Below are 21390 nucleotides of genomic sequence, written 5' to 3'. Positions count from 1 at the left end.
TTTCTCCCAGTGTGCTGAAGTTAGGGAGTGTCGGTTCTCTGCCTGTGAGGGAGTGTGGAAGTTAGGGAGTGTCCTCGGTTCTCTGCCTCTTAGGGAGTGTCGAAGTTAGGGAGTGTCGGTTCTCTGCCTGTTACCAGCACAGGGAAGGCATCTGAGGGGAAGAGGGAGGTGATGAGAGCCACAGCAGGCCCCTGTAGGACCTGAGAGGCAGCACGCTTGGTGAAGGACAGACAGTGTCTGTTGTGGTTCCCACCCAGGACCCCTGTACTAGGCGGTCTTTTACTGGAAACGTTCATCCCTTCCTCAGGCGTCTGCTCAGATGCTCCTTTCCCTGGCAGCTTCCCCCTCCCGCTCCCGCCTCTCCCTCTCCTTCACTGATGGGTTCACCGGCTGCATCTCTTTGGGACACACTGCTGTTGGGAACTCACACGCCCATGGGTCAGAGCACGGGACTCATGCCATACCACCCCTCCACCCTGCTGGGCACACAGAGATGTGCGCACACAGATGTACACGCTCACGTGTGCACAGCCTCATCTGCAGATGGCAGTCCACCGTCCAGCCCTCCAGGTCGTGCCCGACGTGGGTCAGAGCCAGGCCATGCAGGCCCGTCCCCACGGCCGGGAGCAGAGCCCGTCAGGTCCACCGCTGCTGTGGCCTCGGGAGGAGCGGAGGCGCTGGGAGGCAGTGCCAGGGACTCCCAATGCCATGGAAACCATGGGAATCGCAAATTCAACCGAGGGAAACACACACACTGCACAGGATGTGTACTTTAAATATTAAAATATATTACATACGTGGTTTTAACGGAAGACACATAGAAACACGCTGGCCACTCATTGCTTGGTGCAGGACTCGGCCCTGGCTGGAGTTTCCCTGACCAACACCAGGTGACCAGGTAGAGACAAACCCCACAAGCACAGAGATGTGAAATGTGGGTCCACAGACATCTATTTACAGCTGCTCTCGCAGCCCCGCTGAGGACAGGTGGCAAGTCTGAACACATCAAGTGGGCTGCCCAGATCCGGCCACCCCGGGGCCAGCCCTGGGCCAGGAGGGGCTGTGTTTGGTGTGTCCCATATCCCTTCTCCTGGCCCCCAGAATCCAAGATGAGCTTGTCCCCGGGTCTTCAGCTCTCCCGAGAAGGGCTGGGCAGGACGGTGGGGCGGGGCTGTTCTTGGGAGAGGCAGAGGGCGGCTGTGTCCCGGGTCAGACGCGGCTCTGCAGCTGCAGGTCTGCGGGGCCATCGGAGGCAGAGGACTGGCTGGGCAGGGAGGTGCTGTCCAGGCCCTCTGAGGAACCCGACGGCGACTTGTACAAGAAACAGGCAGTGGCGAAGAAGAGGAAGCCGAGCACCTGGGGAGACAGAAGGCTGCTAGGCCTCATCCCACACTCGGAATCAGACCCACGCAGGTGTGAAGACACGGGCTCCCCACAGGGCTGGGCTTACGGCACCCATGGTGCTTTAAGGGGAAATGAGAGCCACCCTTGTCTGAACGACAGGGGGTGGGGATGGGGCCAGGGGGAGGCCACCATGTCAAGTCGTCAGCACAGGCTGAGAGGCACGCGGTCTGCCCCGTCAGGTACCGAATGAGCTGCAGCCTGCAGCCTGCACACCCCGTGCCAGGTCTAAACACAGGCAGACGGCAAGGTGGCAGAAAGCCCAGGTGCCAGCCCCAGCCCTGGGCACCTGGGAAGGGAAACAGCTGGTATAGAAGTCCACATGGAAGACAAGGTCCCCCTGGACGGAAGGTGGCCCTAAACCCGCCGTCCTGACACGACAAGGGACTGTGTGCTGCCCGCTGCCCACGGACTCAGCCTGGGCATCAGACTGCTCCCTTGCTTGAGCCTCCGTGTCTGCAGCCGGGGCCACACCGCCCCTCTCGGTGCCAGCGGCCATCCGCGGCCTCCGTGTCTGCCCTGGTGTTTTCTGGGGTATCTCTGCTTATGGGTGGAGGCTGCACACAGGGCTATTTCTACAGGCTGTGCAGGGATCCAAGGCTGAGGGATCGAGGGGGAGCCCATGTGCACCTGCTTCTAAAATGATCACCCAAGCACACCCCCTTGGCGCCATGCCCCCCCCACGGGCCCCGCAGGACGGTGCCATTCTCAGGAGCCCAGCAGGACGGTGCCATTCTCAGGACCCCGCAGGACGGTGCCATTCTCAGAGCCCAGCTGGGGGCGGCTGTTCCCCACTGGAGCCATTCTGGACCTCTCCAGGGCTTTCCAGCCAGGGCCAGCAGTCACGCAGGGGTGGACAGCGCAGCGGGGGGGGCGGGGGAGGGCGGGGAGGGAGAGAGCTGCTCCCAATGCCCAGCCACCATCCTTCTGAGGCCCAGTTGTCCCTTGGCTTCCTTGGGCTGGGTCACATGCGGACAAGGATAGGGAGAATGACCCTTTGCAGACCAGGCCAAGAGGCCTTCGTGCGCTGGGGTTGGGCCCAGAGCACCTGGAGCCCTGGGAGCCGGAGGGGGCCTTGCCACGCCTCACCTTGTAGGAGAGCCCTGCGGTGAGCATGTACCGGCTCATGGCTGCGTTCTGGTACACAAAACAGGAGCCCTGGTGGCCACACTGGTCCTGCCACAGCAGACAGGCCTTGTCAATCACCCAGCCGAAGGCGATGGGCCCGGGGATGCTGCCTGTGGAGAGAGGCTGGCTCAGCGACGGGAGGAGATGCCAGGCAGGGCTGGCAGCGGGAGGCACCCGGGCATGTGGGCTCTGAGCAAGGTGGCCTGGCCACTGCCTGGGGCCAGGAAGACAAGCACCGGGCAAAGAGCGAGCAGTGAGCCCTGGCAGCGCGCAGCGAGGAGGCGGGCTCCTCCGTGGGCACAGGCTCAGGCTGGCATGCACACGGCCCGCTGGGAGGGGGCTCAGGCTGGCATGCGCACGGCCCGCTGGGAGGGGGCTCAGGCTGGCATGCGCACGGCCCGCTGGGAGGGGGCTCAGGCTGGCATGCGCACGGCCCGCTGGGAGGGGGCTCAGGCTGGCATGCGCACGGCCCGCTGGGAGGGGGCTCAGGCTGGCATGCGCACGGCCCGCTGGGAGGGGGCTCAGGCTCCTGGAGCAGAGAAGGAGCCACAGGCGTGCACACGCTCCCTCCCACCACACACCCACAGGCGTGCACACGCTCCCTCCCACCCCACAGCCACAGGCGTGCACACGCTCCCTCCCACCCCACAGCCACAGGCGTGCACACGCTCCCTCCCACAGCCACAGGCGTGCACACGCTCCCACCACACAGCCACAGGCGTGCACACGCTCCCTCCCACCCCACAGCCACAGGCGTGCACACGCTCCCTCCCACCCCACAGCCACAGGTGTGCACACGCTCCCTCCCACCCCACAGCCACAGGCGTGCACACGCTCCCTCCCACAGCCACAGGCGTGCACACGCTCCCACCACACAGCCACAGGCGTGCACACGCTCCCTCCCACCACACACCCACAGGGGTGCACACGCTCCCTCCCACAGCCACAGGCGTGCACACGCTCCCTCCCACAGCCACAGGCGTGCACACGCTCCCTCCCACAGCCACAGGCGTGCACACGCTCCCTCCCACAGCCACAGGCGTGCACACGCTCCCTCCCACAGCCACAGGCGTGCACACGCTCCCTCCCACAGCCACAGGTGTGCACACGCTCCCACAGCACAGCCACAAGCGTGTACACGCTCCCTCCCACAGCCACAGGCGTGCACACGCTCCCTCCCACAGCCACAGCCACAGGCGTGCACACGCTCCCTCCCACCCCACAGCCACAGGCGTGCACACGCTCCCTCCCACCCCACAGCCACAGGCATGCACACGCTCCCTCCCACGGCACAGCCACAAGCGTGTACACGCTCCCACCCCACAGCCACAGGCGTGCACACGCTCCCTCCCACCACACAGCCACAGGCGTGCACACGCTCCCACCACACAGCCACAGGCGTGTACACGCTCCCACCCCACAGCCACAGGCGTGCACACGCTCCCTCCCACCCCACAGCCACAGGTGTGCACACGCTCCCTCCCACCACACAGCCACAGGCGTGCACACGCTCCCTCCCACCCCACAGCCACAGGCGTGTACACGCTCCCACCCCACAGCCACAGGCGTGCACACGCTCCCTCCCACCACACACCCACAGGCGTGCACACGCTCCCTCCCACCACACAGCCACAGGCGTGCACACGCTCCCTCCCACCACACACCCACAGGGGTGCACACGCTCCCACCACACAGCCACAGGCGTGCACACGCTCCCTCCCACGGCACACCCACAGGCGTGCACACGCTCCCTCCCACGGCACAGTACCTAGCGTCCTCACTACGACCCACTGGATCCCCAGGGCGAAGGACCGCTGCCGATCACAGACACACCTGCAAGGAAACACACAGCAACATGGGCACCGGAGGGCCAAGCCACCCAGCACCCGCGGCCGGCAGGCGTCTTGGCCAAGCCTCCTCCCCAGGTGGCCAGCACCCCACCAGACGCCAGTCAGTTCTTTGCTGCCCGGGGAGCCCCACACGCCGGGGCCTGCAGAGCGCCACCTGCCGGTGCTGCGGGAGAGTGCTTACCGTAGCGTGGCAGTCAGCGCAGGAATGCTGCTGAGGAATGTAAAGATAATTACAACGAACACCAGAACCAGGAAGAGGGGCTTCCTCTGACAGGCTGAGGTGCATTTCCCTGTGGTGGCATGGCCAAAGCCAGAGGAAACATTCGAAGGGACACAGCTACAGTCTCGGTACACCTGGGGAGCCCAACAACAGCGCTGATCACACACAGAAGGCCCGGCTTCCCGGTCCCAGCTGGGCAGGGGCCGGGGCAGGGGCCACACTCACCTTCAGGCCTCCCGGGCCAGTGCTGTGGGCCCTGGCGCAGCCCGCGTGACAGGGGGAGTAGTAGGTGAGGCCATCCGAGCCACACACGGGGGCGTAGTGCTCCGGCTGGCAGCCACAGGCCACGTTGCATCTGGCCGTCAGGTTCAGGTGGCCCTCCCGCCACAGGCTGCAGGGGGACGGGAGGCCGGACGTGAGGCCAGCGCCGGGGCCCCAGGGCGGCCCGGGCCTCATCCCCACCCAGCGACGTTTGGGGTCTGCAGATGCGCCAAGCCTGTGCCCACAACTCGAGAGGCCCACCAGTGTTCTACTTCTGAGGGCAGCCAGGGCGGCTGGCGTGCCCACCATCTCCCTTGGTTTGTTTCTGTTTCGGGTCCGTGGAAACCCATGTGCATTGCCTGAAGGCAGCGTCAGGAGTGCCAGCTTCCGTCACCTGCAGTCACCTGCAATCCGGCCCCGTTCCCAGCACGGGCCAGCCTGTGTGCTGCAGCCACAGCCTGCATGCATGCGTGCGTGTGTGTGTGTGTGTGTGTGTGTGTGTGTGTGTGTGTGTGCCAGCAGCCACCAGCCATCACACCTCCTTCCTCCAAGCAGAGCATGCTGTGCTGCCATCACACCCACCATCCCATCTACCACCCGACTCTGCCCTCTGCACCCACCCAGCGTGGACCAGCTTCACCCACAGCGGCACCAGAACACCCAGGCCACTCTCTGCCCTCCCTGCTGCCACAGTCAAGGCTTCCAGGCAGCTCCGTGCCAGCCAGGCTGACAGTGTGGGCACAGGTGTCCCCAGGGCCAGGCCAGGCACACATCTGACCTTCCCCATGGGTGCTTGCATATCCCACTGCACACACATGCACACACATGCACACACACACGCATACACACACATGCACACACATGCACGCACACACGCACGCACGCACGCGCGCACACACACACAAGCGCCTTGTCATGTCCACCTCAGCCTAGGACCCTATGTGCTGGGGCTCTGCCTCCCTCTCATAGAGAAGACAGACCAGGCAGGGCTGTGGCTCCTGTGGCAGAGCAGGTCGGACAGGGAGCTTCGGAAGGGCTTGGAGTCAGCGGTGCGCAGATCCCCTCGGGGTCTTCCCTGCCCGTGCGCAGCCACTGCGACCAGAACAGGACAGGGGCGCCGGGCCCCTCCCGCAGGGCCTGCCGCACTCACCTGCCACTGTAGCCGGCCGTCACGCCGGCCATGGGCACGCTCTCGCAGTGCGTGAGGAAGATGAAGAAGGCAAGCAGGCTGGTCAGGGTGCAGAGCAGGCAGAAGCGAATGATCCCGGGCCCACGGAGCTTGAGCCTGTTCACCAGGAAGCCGCCCAGGAGCGTGCCGCCGCCTCCGGCCGGAACCACCAGGTACCCTGGGGAGGGAGGGCTGTCAGTGTCGGGGTCACCGAGGCCCGTGGCCTCCACGGGCAGCGGGCAGCCCTGAGCACTCAGCACAGCCCTGCAAGGGCCTCCGCCCAAGGCCCAGGGGGAGGAGGCCCAGAGATCAAGGACAGCAGGCACGCGGGCACCGCTGGAGGGGCCAACCCTGAGGGGCACTGGGGAAGCCTCTCTGCCCAGCGCCTGGGGACAGCCAGACCCCAAAACCCTTCTATAACACAGTGGGAAAGGTGGGAGCCTGGACGAATTGGTCAGCTGCGGGCCTCCCTGCAGTGCCCCCCAAGACTCAAGTCTTCTCACCGAACAAGGTGGCGGCCTGGGAGGCGCTCAGGCTGAACTGGGCCTCCAGGAACTTGGGGCCGAACGTGGACATGCCGGCAATGAGCGTGGCCTCGGTGGCGCCAGCCAGGCAGAGCAGGACGAACGTGGGGTTCCTCAGGAGGAGCCAGATGGAGCTAAGGGGGAACAGAGAGTGGAAAGAGTGGGCAGGTCCTCAGTGTGGAAAAAACCCAACAAACCTCACAAGGCTACTGCCTCTCCTTTTGAATCCTGGGGCTTGAACCAGGGCCTGGCCTCCTTGAGCTTTTCTGTGCAAGGCAAGCGCTCTACACTTTGAGCACAGTGCCGCTTCTGGTTTTCTGGTGGTTCACAAGCTAGGCACTGGTGGCTCAGGCCTGTCACCCTAGCTACTCAGGAGTCTGAGATCGGAGGATTGTGGTTCAAAGCCAGCCCAGGCAGGAAAAGTCTGTGAGACCTTTATCTCCAATGATCCATCAGAAAACTGGAAGTGGCGCTGTGGCTCAAAGTGGTAGAGTGCTCTCCTTGAGCAAAAGAGCTCAGGGACAGGGCCCTGGCCTGGAGATTAAGCCCCAAGTCGTAAATCTAATCCAGGAGAGCTGAAGCGGCTTCTCCCAAGCCTGGCGCGGTACCAGGTGGCTCTTCTGTGCGTCCAGAGGCAGGGGTGCTGGCGGGCAGGTCTTGGAAGCAGAGGCAGGGGTGCTGGTGTGCATTTCTGCTTTCCAAGCCCCGGCCCTGGCTCTGCCAAACCTGCACTCCTCCTCTCGGCGGTAGACAGCGGCCTCTCCCCCCTCCCCATCACCTCGGCAGGCAGAAAGCTGCGTGCCTTTCAAGGTACTCACTGGCACGCTCTACATCGTGAGAACAAAGGACAAAACTGAGGCCCATGAGGAAGGAGGCGCGTGCGGCGCGGCGCAAGGAGCTCTGGAGTGGTCCCGGCCCGCGGGCACAGCCAGCAGGCATGGGCCATGCTTATGTGGAAGGATGGCTACCAGCGGCCTGACCTTCACACCTGGCGAGGTCATGGGCGGTCCAACCAGGCCAACAGTGCTCATAGAGCTCCAGCGGATCCTGGCCAGACTCTAACTTTGGGTTGCAGTGCTTTTTTTTTTCTTCTATTCTCCTGGGATTTGAACTCAGGGCTGATCCTGGCAAGCTAGCCTTTCTACCACTTGAGTCACCCTCCCTCCCCGACAAAGAAGAGAACGAAGAGGAAACCATGAGCAGGTGCTGGCACGGGGTGGGTCCTTCCCCAAGTGGTGCCCACCCTGGTGCCCAGACCTGCTTAGCTTGTGCTGCCTGGCTGCACAGCCCTGCTCTCCCGCCTGAGCTGCAGACCACTTGTCTGGGGCTTTAATGGGCATGGGTGCGGAAACGGGGCCCAGAATTTGCTAAGCAGTAGCCAGTTTAGGAGATCCACTGTGCTCAGTGCACGCGAGCCAAGGGTGCCTGGGCTCTCCCCTGCACCAGGCTGCACTGGGCTGCACTGGGCCACGCTGAGCTCTGGGTCCAGGCCAGCCAGCCTGGCAGACAGGAGTCCGGGCCAGCATGGCTGACTCCCCTGGGGGAGGGGAAGGGCAAAGCCCTCAGCACGGCGACTCTGCCCCACAGAGGAGGGACGCGGTGGCGGCCAGCGGCGGCTCTCGGTCGCTCCTCTCCCTGCACCCAGGAGGGATGGGCACCCATCACGACAGCCCTCCAAATGGCGGCATGAGGAGGGCCTGCAAAGGGTCCCGGAACCCAGGGCGCCGACTGCCAAAGCCCACAGCTTCCCTGGGGAGGGTCTGCACCCTTGGCCTGAGCGGGGGGAGGGGAGGCGCTGCTGCTGGTGGGAAGTTTCATTTGAGGTTCAGGAGCCTCAGGGGACGGCTGAGACCCGCCAACAACCCGCAATGGCTGCAGCCTTGGGGAGGGACTCTGCTGCTGCTCCCCACGTTTAGGGGTCAGCGGTCAGGGAAGAGGTCCCCGGGCTGTGGTCTACGAGGCCGTGGTGGGCCGGTGCCCCACGCCCAGTGTGTCCTTACAGGGGCAGGTCTCTGGCAGTCTTCCCGAAGGCGGGGTTGCTGGCCGACTTGTGGCCGTTGTCTTTCAGCCGGTGCGTCTCGGCCGCTCTCACGACCAGGTAGCGCTGGGAGCCTAGGAGAGAAGGGGCAGGTTCCCAGAAGGCCAAGGCCCTGTGAGGCCGGCCTCCCACGAGCCCTGCCCCTCTGCTCTCCCAGCAGGGCTGGATATCGCATCTGATCCACACAGGGTCTGTGGCCCGAGATGGAGGGACACGGGGGACGGCTGCAGTGGGGGGGAGGCCCACCAGGACCCTCGGGAGGGGGGAGGGCTGCCTGGGGAGGGGGCAGCAGGCTCCATGGGGTGAGGACAGCGGCCCGGGGACGGTCACCTCTGCCCCGTCCATTCCGGAGTCTTTCCTCCCAGCGGCAAAGACTGTCCCCCACCTCACTGGTGGGAGTGGCCAGAAGGAAGGGGGCAGGGCAAAGGGCATGTCCTGTGTCCTAGAGGGTACGTCCGGGCTGGAGCAGGGGCCTACCTGGCAGCTGCCGAGGGTAGCCAAGGATCGGGATGGCAATGAGGAAAGCCACCGTCCCAGCACCAAGGAAGCCAACCCACCAGGCACCGACCCACAGTGGGCTTTCTGTGGTCAGCTCCTTCCTGTTGGGAAAGGCAGCGGCCTGAGGTCATTTCTTGGCCCACCAGGGTCCTTTTCAGTACACATACAAGTGGGGCGTCCAAGCTGCTCCTCCTCTGCGCAGACCTCGAGGTCCCTCTGCACAGGGTCCGCAGAGGCCTCTGGCCCTGTGGCCGCCTGCCCACACCTCCCTGCAGGCTGGAGCAAGGTCCCTGACTCAGTCCCGGGGAGGCTGCCAGAGGCTCAGGCCTCAGAGACTACGGTGGGCGGGGCCTGGGAGGGGAGGCCCTCCGAGGAGCAGCAGCAGGGGCTCCTCTACCCACCAGTGCCGGGGGACAGGCGGTGTCCCCAGGGCGATGGAGCTCAGGGACAGAGTGTTCAGCCGGCTCTGGCTGAGAGCCCCGCAGAGGGACCATTAGGCTTGTGACTGCCATCTGCACATGGGTGAGCTCCCAAGTGGAAAGAGAAGAAGGGAAAAACCACCAGGAAGGCAGAGGCCGTCCAGGCTGTGACTTCCGGGTGGTCATCAAGGAGAGGAAGAGAGGAAGAGGAGGAGGACAGGGCCAATGCTGGCAGGCAGGAAGGAGACAGAACAGAAAGGGACGCCCAGCCAGGCAGCAGCACGAGGTCCTGCTCTGTGCTCGCAGGGAACAGCTGCAGCCGCCCCTCAGGGCCAGGAATGCGCTCTGCCTCCCCCCAACCCATGAGGAACGTGGGTAGAGCCCCAGAGCCCCAGAGGGCAGAGCGAGCGAAGCGTCCAGCCCGGGACACGAGCCCCAACCTACCTCCAGGCTCTGCACAGAATGCGCACACTCGACCCCACATTCTCAACCCAGGGCCAGAGGTGGCTTTTGTGAGAGGGCAGAGACGGGGGCGCCATCTGCAGAGAGAGTCTCAAGGTGTAGCGGTGCCCAAGACACAGAATGACCATCAGGAAAACGTTCACAGGAGCTGACCCTCCTCATGCAGGGCAAGGGCTGCAGCCGCCCGCACGGCCTGCAGTCTGCGGTCAGCAAGGGCCACCTCTCCTTCCCTCCCCGCCGGCCCCTCCCGTGCTCTCTGCCTCTCCCTCTTCCTCTCACCCTCACCGTCTGTCTCTGGCCCTCCCTCTCTGGCTTGCGTCCTCACTCTCCTGCTTGCATTACCCAAACGAGCATCACAAACAGAAGACAGGGAAGTGAAAGGTAAGAATTTCCACATGGCGGCAGGAAAGGGGCTGTCAGCTCAGGTGCGGCGTGCAGAAGCCCGCAGCCAGGGCTGGAGAGCACTGGGCTGTGCCTGACAGCCCTTGGCCCTCCCCCTTTCCACCCTCCCCCCCCCCAGCTGGGCTCCTAAGGCCTCCCACCCACCGACCTGAGGGGCCCATCCCACAGCCAGCCCTGATTCCTCCTGCTCCAGCCAGCAGCGCCGCATGCCGTGGACACCACCGGGCAAAACCACCTCTCGGGACTGCAGGGCCCAGGCACCAACATGGACAGGTGGACAGGCCAGGTCACTCACCGTGGGCCCATATCTGTGTAAATGTTCAGCATGGCGCCTCCTATCAGGTAGCCGGCTGCAGGGCCGAGAATGGCGGCTGTGTAGAAGATAGCTGGAAGGCAAGCAGAACATGGCGGTCAGTCGCATCCCGAGCCCTCCCGAGAGAGCCACGGTGTCCCTCCAGGTCTGGTCCACCGCACGCAGCTGTGCTGGGTCTGACATCTAGTTGTATCCACTCACACGGGGCTTGTCGGGGGCAGGGCTCGTTGGGTCCGGTTTCAATCCCCCTCCCCCTACACCCCCACACACTGTGGGGCCCTGTGGGGCTTCACCGAGGACACGGTGTCACCAAAGGCGTCCTTTGGTGCTCAGATGAAACCACGGCTGGCCTGCCCCTCAGGGAGCAGCCGGTGAGGCCGTGAATAAGAAACGCACAAAGAGCCGAGCCCCGCCAGATGCCCGCAGGCACAGGCTCAGTGCCAGCCGCCATGCTGAACCCGTGCTGGCCCCAGCCCCGCCAGCCCCACTCACCGATATAGATGGGCGAGTAGCTAGACTTGACGTTCTCGTCCAGGTAGGTGACGCCCAGCGTGTAGAGGGGCGTGGCACCCACGCCGTGCAGGAACTGGCCCAGCATGAAGACCAGCCGGTAGCTGGAGAGGCCCGAGGTGCGGTCGGAGCACGCCACGCTCTGGTTGGCCTGGCATGTCCCCACGCCCTCATCCACCGTCACCTCGTAGCGGCCGGCCATGAAGTGGGGCAGCGTGAACACCAGCGAGCCGGCACCCAGGATCAGCACGCCCCAGCCCAGCCAGCGCGGCTTGTGACCGTTGCCCCCAAAGTAGCTGACAAACGTGAGACAGAGGCAGGCGGCGATGTCATAGGAGCTGGCGATCAGCCCGCTCTCGTAGCTGTGCAGGTCGAAGCGGCGCTCGATGGAGGTGACCACCGTGTTGATGAAGCCGTTCACAGTCATCCCTTGCAGGAAGGAGGCGGCGCACAGGAAGAACAGGAAGCCCTTGGGCGTGTTGAAGGCCTGCAGGCAGCGAGGCGTGAAGGTCCGCCAGCCACACAGCAGGCCCTGCGTCCCCGAGGACGCGTACCGCATGTCCCCGGCCCCCTGGCTGCCGGGCTTCTCCGCGGGGGGCTGGCACAGGGGCTGGCTGCAGGAGTCCAGGGGACTGAGGTCGGCGGAGCGCAGGGAGGCCGGCGATCCCCTGCTGTGGGGCGGGCTGCGGCTGCAGCCGTTCTCGGTGGCCAAGGGCTCCGTGAAGAGGAGCCGCGGCACCGCGAGGAGGCGCTGGTCACCCGTCATGTGCTGGGGCATCTCCGGGACGGTGGGGAGGGCGTCACGGCTCGGCAGGGAGGGAGACGCAGCAGGAGAGCCCACTCTGTGAGAAGAACGTCCGGTTAGCAACCCTCAGCCTGTCCCTGTCCCTGCACCTATCCCCAAGCCCACCCAAGCCCACCAAGGCCTGGCCCGGGCCTTCTGACACAGCCCATCGCCCGGCCTGAGAAGGGGCTCCACTCTGGTGGTTGTTAGGACTGTGGGAAGAAGAGCTTGTTACCAAGACATGGGGCAGGGCCCCGGCAAGGAGAGAGCCATTGGGTGGACGGCCACCATGCATGGTGGAGTTAGACACCACAGGACTGAGCTGGGCCCCAGACCCCCTATCACCGTGACCCACACTGTCCCCCATGGCTTTGCTTTGTATGTATGGGGCAAACACCCCAACAGTCCCCTCGGGAGGTGACCCTCAACCCAGCCTGGATCTTCCCTGAGGATCAACCAGCCATCCAGTGCCTCCTACCCCATAGGAAAATGAGGAAGGGGAAAAGAGTCTCCCAGAACTCTCAAGAGCCATCCACGCCGGGACAGAGCCCGGCCCCTGGCCCAGGTCTCCCTGACTCTGCACCAGAACACTTCACAATTCTCCCTCAGCTCCAAGAACCAAACTGGTCCCACTGGGCTGGAGGTGGGCCCAGCCCTGGGGCCTGGCTCAGCCTCCCGGGGCCCATTCCCCAGAGCCAGGCTGGGTGAGTGACCAGTGCACCCCAGAGCCAGGCTGGGTGAGTGACCAGTGCACCCCAGAGCCAGGCTGGGTGAGTGACCAGTGCACCCCGGGCTGGGCGCTCTCCTCCAGTACTGCCCCACACTCTTTTTAGAGGGGCTGCAGCCAGGACCAGAGCCGTCCAGGCCCCAAGGCCTCCTAGGAACCTGTGAGACAACTAGCTTCCCAGGGGGACGAAGCAAACCCATCCCAACACACACACTGCCTCAGTGTGCTCAGGGGGGGTCCTGGCACGGGTTCCCTAGGCCGAGCCCACCTCAGACATTCACAGGATGAGAAGAGGCTATCAGAGGGCCCTGGTCCCATCTGACTCGCAGTGAAATGTGGGCTCAGATGCACTGGGGACAGGACAGGTGTCCCCAGGCTGAGAGGAGAAGCAGGGGGGCCGCCCCGGGGACACCTTGGTCCTGGGCCTCCAGGCTCCAGCACCAGGAGGCCACACGCGTCTGCCAACTAGCCCTTTGGGGTCTGTACCCCCCCACCTCCCTGGGGAGGCCCAGACAGGGCCAACAGGCTACAGGCCAGGCTGGGGGTGGCCATGGGTGGGGCTGCGGGCCCAGCACCACGATGGCCCTTTGCGGATCATCGCAACACTAGGTAACAGCAAACTGCTGACTTATTTGTACAAGCACAACTTCACTGGAAGGCCAGTCAGCTCTCGGCTTCCTCAGGTGGGGTGTCCCGGATGGGGCGGGGGCAGTGGATGGAGGGTGATGTGGTCCTAACAGCCACAGCACATCGAATGCCACCTGATGCCAGGTGCCGCTCTAGGGTGATACAGGTCAGGAAGGGGCCCACACCACAGCCAGCGGCAGTTAGGACCGACTCATTCTGAGCGGCTCTCCAGTCCTGTGTGTGACAGATATGGATCGAAAGAACTGGACTGGAGCCTAACACACAAGGCCCCGTGTCGCCCTGGAAGAGGCAGGGCTCAGCACAGGCACCTGTGAACCGCAGAGGTCCCATCAGTCATACTCCGGCCCATGACCCTGTCCGGGTTTCATTCACAGCACCAACTCCACTCTGCCAGCTGGTGACCCCTGGCCGATCTGAGCAGTGTGGCATCAGAGAGCACACAAGAGGGACGCCGTGTAGAGTATGGAAATAACCTCAAAGTTCCCAGAGAAACCCAAGGGCCAGGCTCCACAGGCACAGAGCAGGCCAGCAGTGAGCCTGTGAACACACACACAACACACCTGCTTGATCCACAGCCGGACAAGCCAAAGTGGGAAACACAGGACCCAGACAGGTCAGGGCAGATGCAGCAAAGCCATGACACATTGTGGCCTCAAAACTCAGGTTCTGACATGAAGAACAGCCTCAAAGAGCTGGGAGCATGGAGAAGACTCAAGGCAACAAGAGACCAGAAGAGCAGTCTGCCATGTCGCCATCAACCAGAAGCTCTGACCCAGGCGCTCATGGGCCCCTGCGGCCTGGCCCCAGGATCACCCCCTGGAGGCAACAAGACAACAGAAAGACTTCCTGCTTGAAAACTCACAAAGAATCCTGGCGTCTCTTGGCTCCTAGTTCACAGCTCTTTCACCCGAACCCAAAGCTCTGACCCAAGTATATGAAGCACAAGCTAAAATTAGACTTATCACTTACATTTAAGTCAGCAATTTAAAATCCTATTTTAAATAGGAAGCAGGCTATTTTCCAGATGTCCACCAGGCCATGCAGGCCAGCCGGGGACACGCTCCAGCAGCCAGGCCAGCCGGGCAGGGTGGCCCTGCCTGCTGTCCTTCCCCTGGAAGCTGAGGCAGGAGGATTGCAAATTGGAGGCCAAACTGGACTACAATGACAAGGCCCTGTCTCCAACGACAAACAAAGTGGGGGCTGGTGGCTCACGCCTGTAATCCTAGCTACTTGTGAGGCTTAGATTTAGGGATCATAGCTTAAAGTCAGTTCTAGAAGGAAAATCCATGTTTTTTGTTGTTTTTTTTTTTGTCAGTCTGGTCATGGGGTTTGAACTCTGGGCCTGGGCACTGTCCCTCAGCTCTTCAGTTCAAGGCTAGCACTCTACCACTTGAGCCACAGCGCCATTTCCGGTTTTCTGGTGGGGGCTGGCTTTGAACTGTGATCCACAGATCTCAGCCTTTTGAGTAGCTAGGATTATAGCATAAGCCACTGGTGCCCTGCTTCCATGAGAATCTTATTTCCAATAACCACCAAAGAGCTGGAACTGGAGCCATGGTAGAGTTCAAGTGGTAGAGTTCCAGCCTTGAGCAAAAAAGTTGGGCTCTGAGTTCAGTAGACATGTGTGTGACGCAGACGGACAGACACTCTGCCAGCCTGCTCCCTGCCTGTCACCAGCCCCCTCGCCAGCAGTCCTGATGAGGACAGGCCATTTCAAAAGGTGGGACCATTGTGTGCTTCCTCCAAAGCTGGGCTCCCACAGCCTGGAGATGAGGAACCTCATCTAGCCACATGACCCCCAGGGTGGAGGCATCCAGGTGCCGGGCCTGCGCAACCCCCTGAGCACAGGCCTGAGCCCTTTGTTATCCGTGGCATCACAGCCTTTACCCAGAGAGCACCTCTGAGACCAGGAGAGCCGCCTGGGGGGGCCCAGGAGGCATGCTTACCCCGAGAAGACACTGGCACCCTCTACCTGAGAGTGGAGACTCCCCAGCCTCTCTGCCGGCTCCACCAGACGGCCCAGCAGGGTGGAAGAGGCCACAGGGATTAGGCCTAGCCGATTAGAGCTGGGATGAGCTAAGGACGTATACCCTGTGGAGGGTTTGTGTGTGTGTGTGTGTGTGTGTGTGTGTGTGTGTGTGTGTGTGTGTGTGTGTGCGCGCACGCGCGCACGTGCACACACATTCTACCTGTGTCCTTTGTTTGGGGGAAGGAAGTTTCTGGGACCACACTTTCCATCAGGTCCTACACATTTTGTCTTGAAAATGGCAGGCATTGATTTTTCCATTCGTACCCCAGACCATCTGCCAGCGTGTTTTGGGGTGGAATTCCCCAGCCCACGCCCACCTCGTTATAGGAGCCCTAAGGTCAGTGGCCTTCGGATGGGCCACCCACCACTTAGTCCTTAGAGGGTGAGGCCTTGGTTTATGTGTTTGCATATTCCTCTCGCCAACCTATTTCCTCCAGACAGTCATCTGTTTCCTCAGTCCCTACCTGGGCTGGCCCCAGCAGGTGCAGAGCATAGGAAGTTTCTGGAATACTTAACCCTCCTGTGTGTCCCTCTTCCCCAGATGGCCAAAGTCCCTGCAGGACACCCGGGACCCTCGTGGAGGCCTGGAGCTCTCCGTGTCACTTCTGTTGGATCCCCGCGAGTGGGGTTCCTGGGTCCACTCAGTGGCCCACTGCCGGGGGCATGGGTTTCATTTCCCCCACACCCAGGCTCCAGCCAAGACTGAGGAAGTAAAGCCACGTTCTGTCCCGCGGCACACAGGTGTCCTGGGGCAGCAGCCACAACCAGGAGAGCTGCAGCCTGCGCCCCAGCATCCCCCCCCTTCAGCCCCAGTGCCCGCCCCCTCTCTGTCCTCACACCAGCATCTCCTCCGGCTCCGGACTAGTACACTTGCACTCCTGTGTGATGCCAGGGCAGCTCACACGGCCCAGCTGGCACTGTGCTGACCACGCGGGATGAGGTGCAGAAAGCCAGCTGCCTTGCATGGAGGCTGGCGGATGCGGAGCCTGGGTGTGGGGCACCAAAGACCTGTCCGCCAGCTCAGTCCCCCACCTGCCTCCCCCTTCCTCCCCCCTCCTCCATCTGCTCCTACCTCCTCTCATCTCCTCCCACCTGTTCCCCCTCCTCCCCCCTCCGCTTCCCTGCTCCCACCCCCTCCCACCTGTTCCCACCCTCTCCCCTGCTCCCACCTCCTGTCCCCTGCTCCCACCCCCTCTCTCCTGCTCCCACCTCCTCTCCCTTTCTCCCCCCTCCTCCATCTGCTCCTACCTCCTCCCACCTGTTCCCCCTCCTCTCCCCTGCTCCCACCTCCTCCATCTACTCCTACCTCCTCTCATCTCCTCCCACCTGTCCCCCCTCCTTCCCCTGCTCCCACCTCCTCTCCCCTCCTCTCCCCTGCTCCCACTTCCTCCTGCCTGCCTCACCTGCTCCCACCTCCTCCCACCTGTTCCCCCTCCTCTCCCCTGCTCCCACCCCCTCTCCCCTGCTCCCACCTCCTCCCCCTTTCTCCCCCCTCCTCCATCTGCTCCTACCTCCTCTCATCTCCTCCCACCCCCTCCCCCTTTCTCCCCCCCATTATCCATCTGCTCCTACCTCCTCTCCTCTCCTCCCCCTTTCTCCTCCCTCCCCCCCCTCCTCCATCTGCTCCTACCTCCTCTCCTCTCCTCCCACCTGTTCCCCCTCCTCCTCCCTCCTCTCCCCTGCTCCCATCTAGGAGCCTGGGGGAGAGGGAGGCATGCACATTTCTTTCTCTTCCTCCTTTGCCCTTTCAGGCAGATTGGTGAAGCAGAGGGAGGCAGGGACTGCCTCTCGGCCAGTCAGGTGCTCAAACGCTGGAAGGTCCTGGGTCTCTCTAGGCCTCACTCCCCCCACATATACTATGGTGTCATGCACCTCTCTCTGCACAGATGGGCCCTGGCGCTGCTGGGCTGGATGCACAGAAGATTACCGGGTCTTCTGGCAGGTCTCGGTGCCGGCTCCCAGGTCGTGTGGCAGCCGGAGCAAAGCGGCTTACTTTGCCCTCACACCTGGCTCCGGCTGCTCCACTGGCTCCTGTGAGTAAACGTGGAAGTCGTGTTTATGACCCTGTTTGTCACCTGCAGGACGTGGCCCTGTTACAACACCATGGACTTTACCTGGCTCAGCCCAGATGAGGAAACCCAACTGGCATGGCTGGCCCACCGCCTCCAGAGTCTGGGGGAGGGGAGACCCCAAGAACTAACTGCAGAGGCCCCAAGCATGCAGGGGTAAGGAGTGGAGCTGATCCCAACACGAGTCTGTGGCTTGGATCACAGGGGTGATCTGGGTACCCCCCCCACAAACCAAACTTGCCGGATTAAAACCTCACTCAGACAAGGTGAAGCCTGGGTGGGAGGGATGCAGATGGAGACTCGCTGGAAGGGTGGGGAAGGAAGATGCAGTTCTTCATTCAGGGATCTGGTGTGGAAAAGCAGCGTGCTGCCAGCCTTGGAGGCCTCACCCAGCACTGCCTCCCTGGTTTCTGGGCCACTTCGTGAGTGGCTTTTACAAAAGGCAAGTGGTTTGAAAAGGCATCCAACCTCCCCCAGAAATGTGGTCGAAGATTCAAATCTGATGAAATCCTGGTGGGAAGGAGGCCATGCCGTGGCCGCCAGGGGAGATGAAGGGTGTGAGGGAAGTCGGACCCCTCAATAGATGAGATCAGCAGTCTGTAACACAGCAGGGAGAGCAGAGGGGGGCACGTCCCCAGCCAGGCTGCCCTGCCCCGGCCCTGATCTACCTCTGCAGGGGCCCACACGAGGCATGACCAGGTCCACCCTACAGGCAGCAAGCCTCAGACCCCCTTCCCAACAGCAGAGGCAAAGGTGTCAGGACAAAGCAGGTGACAAGGTCCTGAGAAAAATCCCCTTCCAGAAGGCAACGGCCTGGGCACTCTGGAGGGCGGAGGCCGTGTGACTCAGGAACTGAAGATACTTTTCTTTTCGGTGGTACTGGGGTCTACATTCAGGGTCTTGCTCTTATCAGGCAGGTGCTCTACCACTTGGGCCGCATCGTTGGTACTTTATCTTACTTAGTTTCCAGGTAAGGTCTTAGAGTACCAATCTCCTAACTAGGCCTCCCTTGCCACTTGGATTAGGGGACACAGCACCACACTTGTCCTATTAAGATGGGGTATCTTACTAATTTGTTGTTGTTATTGTTTTGGTCAGTCGTGGGACTTGAACTCTGGGCCTGGGTGCTGTTCCTCAGTTCTTCAGCTCAAGGTTAGCGCTCTATTCCTGGAGCCACAGCACCACTAACGGTTTTCTGGTGGTTAATTGGAGATTAGAGTCTCATGGACTTTCCTGACCAGGCAGGTTTTGAATCATGATCCTCAGATCTCAACCTCCTGAGTATCTAGGATTACAGGCCTGAACCACTGGTGCGCGGGCTATCTTACTAATATCTAGCCTGGCTTTGAATCTGAGATTGTCCTAATCACTTTCCTGAGCCAGGCCACCAAGCTCGGCTGAGGAATGTTTTTATGGCCTGGCCCACACCCCATTAGATATAGTCTGGAGGAAGCTGGAGGCATAAGGGCGAGGCTCCCCACCCTGCGGTCCTGGGGCTGGAGCCCTTCTCTCTCCCCTCTGAGGTCAGAAGCTGACTTTGTGGTTAGTAGATGTGCTCGCAGAGCCAGGGTTACCTAGATCAAGGATGGTCCAGCCCCTCGGGTGGTACGAGGGGCTGGGTTGGGACTAACTCAGCACCAGCCTCAGGGACCACACCCAGTGATCCACCTGAAAGGAAGGAAGTAGCTGGAAGGAATTTTCCAGGCCCTACCTGCTAGCCTGGCCTGGTGGGAAAGCAAGAGGTCCCATTCCAAGGTATTCAGGACCAGCTAGCTCCAGAGACCTGCTCTGATGAGCCACCGAATCTGAGAACATCCAGAGGCAGCCTTCCTCCTGTCCTGCTGTCCCTGCCCCTCCCAGCCAAAGGCCGTGTTCCTTGAATTCCCATGTCTTAGGCCCTGGTTCTCCTCCTTGGGAAGAGTAACACAGCTTAAATGCCTAAAAGTGGGTCCAGGTAAACCTGGCCCTCACTTCCAGCTCTGCCATCCTGGGCAAGGCACAAATGTTCCGGTGCCCTGGCCTTCTCCTCTGTGCGTTGGTGAGAACGTGGTGAAGCCACGGGCACAGGGCCAGCAAATCTCTCCCGCTGTCCTTGTTATCACGACTGTCAAGACTCACACGGGAGTCTGATGTGGTGGCTCCCACAGGAAATCCCAAGGAGGCCTGCTTCACTAGCTGGCCCCAGGTTAAAACAACAACAACACTACGGAGTCTCACTGAAAAATAAGGAAAGCTAAAAGGGCTGGGAGGGGCAGGGTAGGGCAGCTCTAATGGGAGAGTGCTTGTCTAGAGTTCCAACCTCCATGGGGGGGACACAAGTAAGGAAGGAGAGGGGGGGAGGAAGAGGAGGAGGGGGGATGAGGAGGGAGGGGGGATGAGGAGGGGGAGGAGGAGGAAGAAGAGGAGGAGGAGGAGGGGGGAGGAAGAAAGGTAAGAATGGAAGGAGAGGAAGGAGGAGGACAACGGGGAAGGAAAGGAAGGGAAGAAAGGCGGCAGGCACGAGGGGGTTGGCCGGAGGAAGAAATAAAGACGGAAGAAAGAACGAGCGAGGAAGAGGAGGAGGGCGGCGGGCAGGCAGGGCCCAGTGACCCCGGCGCGCGGCCGGACCGGTGCTACCCACGCGTGGCGGCGCGAAGCCAGGCCCGGAGACGGCGCCGCGGACCTCAGACCCCGCGCCGGGGCCCCGGCACCTCCGGGCCGAGAAACTCCGGTGCCCGGCGATTTCCTCACTGGCTCAGCCGCCGCCGCCGCCGCCGCCGCCCCCGAGCCCGGGCTGGGAGGCCTCGGCCCGGCCACCCGCCTGCGCCACCCCGTCCGCGCGTCCGTCCGTCCGAGCCCCGACCCACTCCCACCTTGCCCTCCACGCCGCCGGAGCGGGGTCCCCGGCCCGGCCGAGACGCGGGGCTGCAGCCCGGCGCTGGCAGCGAGCAGGCGCCAACTCAGCGCCCGCCGCCCCGGCCCCGCTCCCCGGCCCCGCGCCACCACCGCCCCGGACGCGCGCTCCGAGCTCCCGGGCCGGCCGCACGCCCCGCCCGCCCCGCGCCGCCGGCTCCCGCAGACACCTGCCGGCTCCTGACGTCAGACGGCCCGAGCTCCGCGGTCGGGCGGCCCCGCGCCCCCGCTCCGCGCCGCTCACCGCGCGCACTCACCTTCCCAAGGCCCCGGCCGCCGCACTGCGCTCGGCGCGCTGCACTCTAAGCCCCGCGCGCGGCCCACGCCCGCTTCATTCATCGCCGGGCCCCGCCCCCGCCGCCGAGGCCGCGCCCCTGCCCGGCGGCCAATGGCAGCGCGGTCCGGGCGGGGCCGGGCCCGAGGCTGACAGCGGTGGGAGTACGCGGGGCGGGGCCTGGGGCGGGGCGGGGCCTACCCTCCGCAGGGGACCAATGGCAGCGCGGTCCAGGTGACGAGGGCGGGGCGGGGCCGGGGCCGGAACCTCGTCCCTCCGGGGCCCGCGCTGCCGGCCGCGCGTGAGGACCGCTCTGCGCCGGGGGCACCCGGAGACCGCCGGGCGGCGGGGGCCTGGGCCGGCCTCAGCGTCGAACTTGCGCCGGTGCGGGGGGACGGGGCGGTGGAGGGGAGCGGGAGAAAGTAGCGGCTCCCACGCCGGGGTGCGGCCGCGGCCCCAGGCCGCCGCGTGCGCCGGAGCCGGGGCGGGGCGCGCCCGGGAGCGGGGCCCGGCCGCCCGGCGCGGGGAGGCCGCCGCGCCCCGCCGTGCCAGGCCCGCTCCCGTGGCCCTGAGCGCCGTGGCGACCCCGGGCCTCGGCGCCCTCAAAGTGGGGCGATGGGAGCGGCCACGCCGGCGCCGCCGCTGACAACAGCGGCTCCAGAAGCTTCTGGGGAGGGGGGGGGGGGATTCCTTTCTGAAAAACGAAGCTTTCCGGGGCTGGGATGGCAGCGCAGTGGAAGAGCGCCTGCCTCGCATGCCTGAGGTCCTGGGTT

General features: G+C 63.4%; 1 protein-coding gene across 1 annotated transcript; it reads right to left on the bottom strand.

Moving 5' to 3' along the window:
* Window positions 1-766: 766 nt before the first annotated feature.
* LOC138841550 (solute carrier organic anion transporter family member 4A1-like) lies at window positions 767-20632 on the bottom strand. Its single transcript, XM_070042260.1, has 12 exons — window positions 20601-20632; window positions 11177-12036; window positions 10667-10757; window positions 9068-9189; window positions 8553-8664; window positions 6532-6686; window positions 6011-6206; window positions 4825-4990; window positions 4561-4733; window positions 4298-4362; window positions 2491-2639; window positions 767-1356 (listed from the first exon to the last, which is right to left on the bottom strand). The coding sequence occupies exons 2-12, from the start codon at window positions 11970-11972 to the stop codon at window positions 1210-1212; spliced, it is 2172 nt and encodes a 723-aa protein (XP_069898361.1). The 5' UTR covers window positions 11973-12036; window positions 20601-20632; the 3' UTR covers window positions 767-1209.
* Window positions 20633-21390: the final 758 nt, after the last annotated feature.

This window comes from Dipodomys merriami, unplaced genomic scaffold, assembly GCF_024711535.1.
Source record: "Dipodomys merriami isolate MVZ:Mamm:240054 unplaced genomic scaffold, mDipMer1.0.p SCAF_322, whole genome shotgun sequence".
Taxonomy (NCBI): Eukaryota; Metazoa; Chordata; class Mammalia; order Rodentia; family Heteromyidae; genus Dipodomys; species Dipodomys merriami.
The sequence above is the reverse complement of the archived record's forward strand: the minus strand, read 5'-3'. Positions and strand labels throughout refer to the sequence as shown.